At 30.8% G+C, this 10,883-nt stretch overlaps 2 protein-coding genes across 2 annotated transcripts; one reads left to right on the top strand and one right to left on the bottom strand.

Moving 5' to 3' along the window:
• The first annotated feature begins 6,114 nt into the window (after positions 1 to 6,114).
• Positions 6,115 to 6,894, top strand: LOC119669943 (probable 39S ribosomal protein L49, mitochondrial). Its single transcript, XM_038079997.1, has 2 exons — positions 6,115 to 6,258; positions 6,327 to 6,894. Exons 1-2 carry the CDS (start codon positions 6,178 to 6,180, stop codon positions 6,819 to 6,821), a joined length of 576 nt encoding a protein of 191 aa, XP_037935925.1. The 5' UTR covers positions 6,115 to 6,177; the 3' UTR covers positions 6,822 to 6,894.
• Positions 6,895 to 6,904: 10 nt separating this feature from the next.
• On the bottom strand, positions 6,905 to 8,213 carry LOC119669942 (breast cancer metastasis-suppressor 1-like protein). The gene is made up of 3 exons (XM_038079996.1): positions 7,857 to 8,213; positions 7,501 to 7,745; positions 6,905 to 7,436 (listed from the first exon to the last, which is right to left on the bottom strand). The coding sequence occupies exons 1-3, from the start codon at positions 8,032 to 8,034 to the stop codon at positions 7,155 to 7,157; spliced, it is 705 nt and encodes a 234-aa protein (XP_037935924.1). The 5' UTR covers positions 8,035 to 8,213; the 3' UTR covers positions 6,905 to 7,154.
• Positions 8,214 to 10,883: the final 2,670 nt, after the last annotated feature.

Genomic DNA, 10,883 nt, shown 5'->3' with positions numbered 1-10,883 from the left:
TTTTTTTTTGGGAAATGCGTTTCGTACGTTTTAGTTGTAAGCGTGTAATTCATTATTTTTATTGCTTTTTTACGCTCTTTCAGAGGAATATCTGTAATAAAATAGTAAGCGCAATAACGTACGTGAGCCGTACAATAAGGTACCGTCAAGAAAATTTATCAAGAAGTCTATCGTTAGCAGTTTGAAGAAATTGCATCTATAATTTCATAATTGCGGAATAATATTACGTCAATTTAATAAATATTTAACAATAATAAATGATATTTATTAATAATTAGGAAAGTGTATTTTTGCAAAAGAAAAAAAAAACAAAATATTTGTCTATTTAAAATATTTAACTTTTATAAATTCTTTATCTTTAAGAGGATTGTATCCATTTTTATAATTTTTACATAAATTATGAGTTATTCAATACTAATAATTTGGTTAATTAGGTTAAGAATTGGGATTGCTGGTGGGATATTTAACAGGTCACCATGTACAGCGTTATTACATTAACAAAATGGTTCTGTCCAAAAAGATAAATTTTCAATTCTGCTTAGAAGCAGACGAGACTTTCAGTCACATTCTCTACGACTACCCAGTCTTGATCTGGTCCAGAAAGAAATCATTGGGTCGAGAACTACACTCCCCTTTTAAAATTTTGAAATTAGAAAGTTCTCAACTGCTGACATTCTGGGTTTCCTTCGAAAAGCTGAATGTCTTCTGTTCGGTTAGGGTCTGTTGCAGCATAAAAGATTAATCATGGTCGCAGTGCTCCGCTCCCTTGCGAGCTGGTACCCTGTTTATTTCTATTTCTATTTTAATATTTATCTTTTTACGAATATAAGTTGTAACTTAAAGTCATATTTTTCTGACGCAAGTGACTATTTTTTTTAATAGAAACTAGTATATTTCATAAAGAGGTTTTTCGAACAGTAGTGAATTACAAAAACAAAAATTCATTTTATATTATTTTAATTTATTGAATTTTTGGCTGACCATACAGCTGTTTCGAGTATTGCCAAATACCCATCATCATCAGTGATCTTGGAAATAATACTTGTATTTATTTATTCGTAAATAATTTTTATTACTGCAATTACCAGGAATCGAACTCGTGTCCTGCCAAATTTGAAAGTCAGAGTCAGCGCACCTTTTTATAACTTGTCACCAAAGTGACATTGAGACAATTTCAGCGTTTTAATAAAATTAAAACATTGAAAAATAAAATAAAATAAAAAAAAATAAAATTCATGTAAATTTTACATGTTTTAAAAAACTTTATTAAAAAACAGTTTATATTAATAATATTAATATTCATTGGGCGTAGCAAACTTGATGTTACATCTGCTTTCGCTGCTATCGAAAGGAATTTATAAGAATGGGCTTAGCAATGAGTAAGGGCAAAACGAAGTATATGTCGGTTACTGGTAGAAATGTGCGTTGCTCGGTGGGGTAGCTAGTGGCTGGCGACTATACCTTCGAATCTGTCAAGGATTTCATCTACATTGGCACCACTCTAACGAACAACAATGAAATTAAATAATGAGATCAGACAAAGAATCACCATTGCTAATAGGTGCTGCTATGGGTTTAGTAGGCAATTGTAGTAGACGTAAAGCTCTCTCTCTCGACAAATGAAACTTACGCTCTATGGGGCGCTTATCCTTTCTATGCTTCTATATGGCGCAGAAGCAGAGACGTTATCACAGAATGATAAAACAGCACTGCGAGTGTTCAAGAGAAAAGTTCTTGTAAGATCTTGGGTCCTCTACGAGTTCGGAACGACTACCGTTTACAAATGAACCATGAGCTGTATGAGTTTTATCACAACATTGATATAATTCAGTAAATTAACATTCAGCGGTTTCGCTGGTTTGGTCATTTTGTAAGAATGGATACAGATACCTCAGCGAAAAAGATGTGTAAAGCAATAGTTGGAAGAAGAAGGCGTAGAGGTAGGCTGTGTCTCCCGTGGAGTGATCAAGTTCGGCGAGCACTAACTGGACGAGACTGGAGAAGGCGCGCACGCATCAAAGGCGCCTGGAAAGTCATGCTGAATCAGGTCGAAACTCGGTAACGGGTTGTTATGGCTAAATAAGTATGTAAGTAAGTAATATTAGTAATTAAATATAAGCCATTAAATTTTGAATTTGTTTCTCGACCTGATTTTTTTAATAATGTTTTTTTAATATATATTTTATATCCGGCTACAGGTTACTAAACGTTCAATATTTCTTAATATATTTTATATTTCGAGCCTCTTTGAGAATCACTATCAGGATAAGAACTAATATGTGACATATGAAACAATCACTTTTCTTGTAATTGTAGAAATTAGGTTCACTTTAAGATTCAATCATTTACTCGTTTGAAATCTTATTAGTTTGTTATTCAAATCTTTTTCAATATGTTTATATATTGGAATGATATATTTGGAATGATACACAACATAATATCAAGGAAAAAAAAAACAATGTTTGCTATATAAAATGTTGCTGTAATTTTGACTATGTGGTATATTTCTTGAAAATATTTTTCTTCCGGTGGATGTTCATTAAATATATTATTACTGAATGGTATAAGCTTCCTCTTGGCAAGGAGTCAAGCTTGGTGCAAAGTTCAAAATGTTGTTTCAAATTTTGATAGGTTTAGTTTTCATTAATATCACAGCAGCCTATTCAGTTTAAGATAAACCCGATTTCTTTATATCGCCATTCTAATGTAGCATTTTAGAACTATTGCATATAATAATCCAGTTAGACCTATAAGAGGTTTTTTAGTGCTTGGAAAGCATTATGAATAGATTTTAATTTTAATTCTGAATAATTCAGAAATCGAAGTTATCTGATTTCATGCGATTTAAATTATTTAACCTATAGTTTTTTCAACAAAAATGCATTAATATATTTTATAATCACTCATACGCTCTGAGGAATTTTGGTTTTTTATTTTGTTATCTGATTTAACTGGTTTGTTATGTGCAGATGGTGTTTAGACTGAGATTAGTTTTTGGGTGTCTCTTATTTGACACCATGTATATTAAGTAATTTAGAAAATGAACCCCGTTTTATACAATTATTTTTATTTTTATGATTAGGGAAATATCTCAACTCTTAACGGGACACCGCATATTCGAATTCAACAGAACCTATAATCTTTGTGAACTAATAGGTTAGGACATATAATAGAAAATTTTTGCGTGACTTGAATCAACATATAAGGGGTACATATATACATACTTACAAGCTACACACTTACCATTAAATTATCACTTAGCTTTACACTTTCTTCTTTCTTTCTTTCTTTCTTACTTAACAGGTCTTATGGTTTTATCCATTTATTTTTTATTTTAGTTAATTTTTAAATTTTTCATAACTTAAGATATTTGAAGAACTTTTTATAGTTTTAGATAATATCCTTTAGGGATTCATTAGATATCAGCGCAAGGAGCATGAAATTCATGACATTAGACAAAGGTATTCATGACAATATAGTAAAATTCCATTGAGATACATATGTAATCATATGTATTTCTGCAGTGATGCATGTTTGTTAAATGGATATTTGGTTACAATATATCGAAGATTTTTTTTTCTATAATCCAATCCTCGACACAGATTGGTTATCGTATCTTCCTCTGAGTTGCTCAGGGTACCAGTCGAGAAGATAAGAGTACAGATTGGGCGCAATCGACTCCGAATTCACTCACGAAGTCTTTAAACAGATCCGTTAAATTCATTACACTGAACTATTAAGGCACCCAAATACTGAAAAATCTGTAGTATTTAACTTTATGCAAATATTCCAAAACTGTGTTGTGGTTGATCTACAGCTTTTTATTAAAACGTTAAGGCTTACATTCTGATATTCTTTTATCATATTCACAATTTAATCGACTATTTCACTATTGAGGTACCCCAAAACGTGGAACATCTTTCACATCTGATATTTCAAAGTGAAAATCAGGTAAAGTATTTAATTCCTGCAGATCATTCAAGGACTATTATACCAATATTATACTATTATTATTAAATATGCATTTTAAATATCAATCATTTGTGTTTTACAGTCATTTTTAATACAATATTCCAATCTTAATGAAATCTTAACCGATAATTAACAGATCTGTCACCAGTTAAATAAGAAAAACATTCCCAGTTGCAAAATACCATTTCAAAGTCATTATAATTCGCCCTGGGTCAACAAATCTATAGTGAACGAGAAACATAACGCAATATTACATTCTTTATATTATATATACCCCATGTAATTTTGGTATATACTTTGTATAAGTGTCTATAAAAATGGGCTTGGCGGTGACTGAGTATAAAGCTAAGTATACGCTAGCTATAATCTGAACTGAGCATTACACTGCTCTTACCTGGCGATTTGATATTGGAACCTGACAAAGGTTTTATATATCCATGCCCTGTCATATCTATGCCAAAAAAAAAAAGACATCAACGCAGAACCATTACCAATAGGTATTACTATGAACTAAACTGTAAAATTCTCTCTCCACAAAGAAAACTAGCGCGTTTTAGATTAGTATTAATTAGTATTAACGCTTCCGTATGGAGCAGAGATATGGGCGATATCATAGAATAATAATGAGGTGTATAAGTTTTGTAACATTATCGGTATTTTTCAGGGAACAATAGTCATGTTTCGGTAAAAATTATTATTATTATTCAAGTGAATTCATTATTTATCGAAAAATGTCTAAGGTTAGGAAGTAAAAACTGTTTTCCTTTTTTTATTTATTTAAGATGTTGCTAATTAGTAGAACTACTGTCTTTGATGGAGAGTAGATTTAGTACCTCACTAGAAAAATGTGCTGATTTCAGGCTTTACATAGATAAAATGTCTAACTCGTTTCTTAATGTGCATTGATATGCTTATTTTTCACGGTTTTTAAGTTGAAATAAACCTGATAACTCCCTTGTTACTAACTGTAACATACAAGACTGAAAAAGTGTCAGATCGTAAGACCGAGTCAGACGTGTGCGAGTTAGGCTAAGTTGATGCTAAACTAAATAGGAGATTTTTTGGGATTTTTTGCACTGCACACATTTAGCCATTTATTAACACGTATCAACATATAACTACATTACAACTTAGAATTTCCCTCATTTAGAACACAACTTAGCCTAACTCGCACAATTTTTGTAATTTCTCTTGTGGGCAATTTATTTTTAAGAGTTGCATTCAACATTTTGAGTCAAATTTTCATTGCTTTATTTTAAGTAACTTAAAAAGCACGAAATTTTGGTAATTTCCCTTGTGGGAAATTTAGTTTTAAGGTTGTATTTGACTGTTTTTGTCTAATTTTCATTGCTTTATCTTTAAGTAAGTTAAAAAGCATAAAAGGTGTTTGCTTGGCTATTAAAATTTACTAAGTAAGTTATACTTACTAAGTCAGTAGTATTACATTTTACATATGAAATATGACAAATATTTTAAATTTTGGTAATTCCCTAGTGAGAATTTATTTTTAAACGATAGCATTCGACATATTTCACTTTAAATCATTGATTTATTTATAATAAGTTCATTTTTATGAAAGCTCTTTGTATGATAAATTATACTCAACAGCTGTCTTAACAAGCAATCTGCTTAGTGAGACCAGTGGAAACATGGCATAACGCCATTGTCAATAATTCTCAGAAATGTCAATTTTTAGCAAAGTAAATATATCTCTGCATTGCTTGGCAAATTCATTAACGATTGCAACTATTATACAAAAAAAAAATGATAGGAAATTAGTATTTAGTGTTAGTATTGAAAATTCCTGTGGATTTTTGCACTGCACTTATGAAAATATTTGATTATTTATTTATTGCACTTATTTATTATTTCTGGTTAAAAGTTTTCAAATTTATTTATATATATATTGTACATCTTAAAAAATTTTCACAATGATAACACCTTATTTATCTAAATTTTATCAAATTTACCCTACTTGAAATTATGGTAAATACCAACATTCGCTGCCATACCGACATAATTTACTATTTCCCTCAGTTTATCATCAATTTATTGGAAATAGACTAATATAGTAAATAAAATGATAAATTTCTTCCTATAAATATTACGATCCACTCAGGTTCCACAACAGCTGTTTTGAAATTGACAGCCTTGTTTGTATTGCATGCTGCATACCGAAAATATTTTATTACAAAATAAATAAATATGGCAGGTGTGCAAAGGCATTTATTTTCAACATTAATTGGTAAAAATAATATAAAATATCAGTTGGAAAACATTATAAAGGTATGTCAATTTTATTTATGACCTATTATTGCTCTTCCGGTGACAATATAAATTTCGTTTTCTACCAGTTACGTGACTTCACACCCGCCTGCCTCACGCTTACGCGATACTCCAGTTTTCAGAGTTCACCCAAAGTGCGACCACTTGAAGAATATCCAAATGTCGAAGTTGTACACAATCCTCCTGAATGGAAATATGTTGAACGCGTTTTGCCACAAATAATTGTACCAAAGCCGGAGGTGAAAAAAGAATACCCTTCTGGATGGAAATTACCGACCGCGCTTAATAACCCAGACAAGTTGAAATATTATGTAGCACGCACAGCAAATCATATGATTCCAGTTTATTTGAAAAGATATTACCGTGGGCAACGTCGTATTACTGCGATACGTCGGATACAAGGTGATATATGGGCACTGGAGAAAGACTTACGTGCGGTTGTGGAAAAATCGCGGGATGGTAAGACTTGTGCAAGTCGTGTGAATGAAATGAGTCGTCAAATATATTTCCATGGAGATTACGTTGATGTGGTACGCGAGTTTCTTAAAGATAACGGCTACTAATTATTAGATTATCGGTTTAAAGTAATTATGAAAATTTTACAATAGATTCTTTTAAATAAAAGTTTGGAAAACATTAGTTTTTGTTTTGAAAAATTTGCTTTTTTAATGTATTTTGTTTAATTAAATGGTACAATGATTAATTTATTAAGAACTGGTGTGCGGGCATTATTGCTATTTAAATTTACATCTTATAAAACTAAGTTGAAGTATAAGTCTGCTTCACGGCACACTTTATTTAAGTGTGTCAGTAAGATGCGTTAGTAATTTCGCAGCTAAATATTACTGTTGTACATTGCTGGAAGCTCAGTTTGGTAGTCATTATTACAGTAACAATCATGTGGCTGCGGTAGCCGCAGCTGTAGCTTGAGAACGCTTTGTTGCCTTACGAATTGCCGTCCAGTCTTCGATTATATCTTCCTCATGCAGCATGTATACAATATACGGTCCAGTAACAGTAACTGCTTTTTTACGCCCTGGACCGCGTACTTTACTGGTACGTTTATCGGTACCCCAATCTGCCCAAGATATATCTACATTATGGCGATCTTCTTCTAAACGTCGTATTTTATCCATTAGGTCATCATGTATTTGATCATATGCCAATTTTTTTTCACTCTGTAAGCATTGATTGGACGCATTTCATTTTTGATAACTATTTTTATGAAAGTAGTAATTTTACCTCAAAATTTTGTTGTGCTGCTTGTAATTCTGAATGATATTTATGTTCAATGTTTTCTAATCTCAACTTTCGTTGTACGTCCGCCACTTCAACCCGATTGTGAAGCACTTTCTCCAACTCATTGAGTGGCTGCAAATATTCTTCAGAGGTGCCATTACGCACCGCATTCAACTGCTGCTCAAGTTGCTTAATGCGTTCCAAATAGTATTGTTCACGTAAAGTTTGAAATTGGCACTCCAGATTCGCTACAAATAATAAAAAATTTTTATTATTTATTTAAAACAATATTTTCATTTATTTTAATTTATTAAACATATTGCAAACTATGTAGTTGGTTATGTTGCAATATTACTTACCTATAACCGATAAACTTTCCGCACGTCGCCGCTCTATTTCAGACATATCCATTTCAGAGGAATCGTCAGATTCGTTAGCTTCTTCGTCATCTCCACTAGATTCATGTCCACCGTGGCTGGAATGCTCAGATTCAGCGGATAAGGCTTCATCAGATTCACCGTCATTTTTAACAGGCATTCTTGTATAAAATATTGATCCAACTATGAAATTAATTAATTATATATTATTAAAACTATCGTTTTTAAGCGGGGAACACGACTGCAGCACAGGTTTTCTTTAAAAAACTTTGAGTTATAGTAAATTGCAGACTCCTTCTATTTGGCGATGTTGTTGATTAAGCGACATTTCTGTCATATATGCATATAGTGTTGTCTCTTTCTTTGTGACAACTTATGGTTGGTTTATGTATTGAATAAATAAATGTGGAAGGTAATTGTACAGAGAGCACCAGCTCGACAAAATTTATTTGAAAAGATATTCTAATTGTTAATTTTACTAAAATAAATAATTCATTAAGGCCGTGTGCGAGTTCGAGTACATTGAGGTAAAGTAAACTAGAATTTCCTAAGGATTTTTTTGCACACTGCACTTATGTAAATATTTATTTACTTATTTATTGCAGTTATTTATTATCTTTGGTTAAACGTTTTCAAATTCATTTATTTATTTATTAAACATCTGTTAAAATTTTCAAAATGGTAACACCTAATTTACCTAATTTTTATCTAGTTTATCCTACTTAAAATTCTTGTAAATACCAACATTCGCTGCCATACCGACATAATTCACTATTTCCCTCAATTTACCATCAATTTACTCAAGCTTGCACAGGGCCTAAATTCTAAAAATTATTTTTAGAAGATATTCTAATTGTTAGCTTTATTAAAATATATATTTTAGTAATTATTTTTAAAAATCATTAATTGATTAATTCTTTCAAGTAATGAAAAATTTTTAAAAAATGTGTTTTAAAAGTTATTCCATTTGTTAACTTTATTAAAATATATAGTTTATTATATTATTTTTAAAACTTGTTGATTAATTAATGAGAGCATTTTATGTTAAAACTATATTAGGTGTTATAAAAAGTATCTACCATTTTTTGGAACATTTTTAAGATTAATCTACCAACACCGCGTTATCAAATCTCAGAATGGTTACAGGCTCCTCGGGAAGGTATGCAGATATAAGGTCAATTATTGCTTAGTCTGATGAAGTGATAAACATTAATCCAGTCAAGGCGTAATAGTGTTCAAGTGCACTAGCTCAAAGAGCTTCAACATAATAAAATTAATTAATAATTTATATTAAATAATTTAATATAAGTAACTTTATATTGACGACTTTTTGCTAGTCCCATTTTCCAAAAGTTTCATAGTCCCATTTTTTTTTCATTTTATTAACGATTCTTAAAATATGGACAAAAATCGTTTTAATATTGTATCTAATACGAATAACAATTAAGAGCAATCCCATCTGTGTAGAACTTCAGTGGTTTATTGACAAAAAACTTGGATTAGTGGTTCTTCGCTCAGTCAATTTTTTACCATCAATAAAGTTTTGCAGATACCCTGACTAATAGCAATCAGATGATAGCAGGTTCGGGCTATGTGGTGGTAAAACTTACTAACTAATTTCGGACAATTTGTTCGGATCCATTAAAGACATATATGCCCTGGTATTAGCATGGTAGAACATAACTTATCTTCAGTGGACCAGTCTTGGTCTCTTTTTCTTGATAGTTACCTTCAAAGGGTCGAGTTGTATGTAGTAGAGGGGTGAATTAATGGTTATATCTGGCTGTAGCAGCTATTAATAGACAAGTCCCTTTGAATACTTCCAAAACACTTAATATAACTCTCGCATTTCTGACACCGAAGTTTTCAGAACGGAATGGAGTAAACCACTCCCGGGTTTGGCATTTAATCAATAATTCTGATTTTATTAAGTATTTTTAGGTAATGAAACTGTTTTTTTTTATTTGTTAAATTGTTCAGATTTACCTATCTTAAAACATATAAAAAATGTTTATTTTGTTTATTAATATTTAATGTTCATTAATATTTAATGAATTAAGCATTTATTTTAATTTTTAATTATGGTTAAAATTTTGTTTAAAATAATAATTTTAATAATTTATTTATTTGTATAATATTATTTAAAAATTAAAAAAAAAATATTATACTAGTTTCCGCTAGATGTCGCTACCGCTCTCGTAGACGGAAACTTATTGCTTGGTGGCCTTTCAGACATATCTTTTTTTTATAAGTATTTTTCTTTATATCAGGAGGGTTTTTTTTTATTAAACCATGACTTCTTTACTTACTGAAACGAGAATCGGTTTCAAGGTAATATCTCAGTTTTTAAAGAGCTGCTGTAATTGCCACAAGAGACCACTGGATTCGTATTCAATTCAGCAAGGACACAAGAGGCCACTAGATTCATATTTAATTCAGCAAGGACACAAGAAATCACTGGATTCAGAGTCAATTCAGCATAAATGGTGACCTTCATATATGACTATCGTAACTCATCCAAATTTCTCTTTATCTTTTGGGACTTCTAAATCATTTCCTTGTAAGTTGCACGAAAACTTTTTGAACACCCCTCATATAGTCCCTTTTAGCTTAAAAGTAGTAGAATGCGTTCTCGCAATACATGATATTTTAAAATTTCTCAACAATTTCGGATCAATTTTCTATTAGATTTATCTATTTTATAATATATATGCCCTTAAAACAAAATAAGTTCATAAGTAAATATGAACTAGATTTTTAGATTACCGATTTTTCTGAAATCCATCTACCTTTTTGAAACTGAAATACGAGTATCAAAATAAAGATAAAGATAAGTCTTATACTATATACATAATCTCAAAAAATATTATACTCCAAAATTAGCATCAAGAGCATTAATTTTATTATTGTTGTGTAGAAACAGAAATTGTCTCTTGTGGAAGTATGTGTCTTTAAGAACACCAGCTATGTTCGGAATTACGTCCGGACCATAGAATTTCAATCTATCAG

This window comes from Teleopsis dalmanni, chromosome 1 (genome assembly GCF_002237135.1).
Source record: "Teleopsis dalmanni isolate 2A chromosome 1, ASM223713v2, whole genome shotgun sequence".
Lineage (NCBI taxonomy): Eukaryota > Metazoa > Arthropoda > Insecta > Diptera > Diopsidae > Teleopsis > Teleopsis dalmanni.
This window is presented reverse-complemented; position numbering and strand designations above follow the sequence as displayed.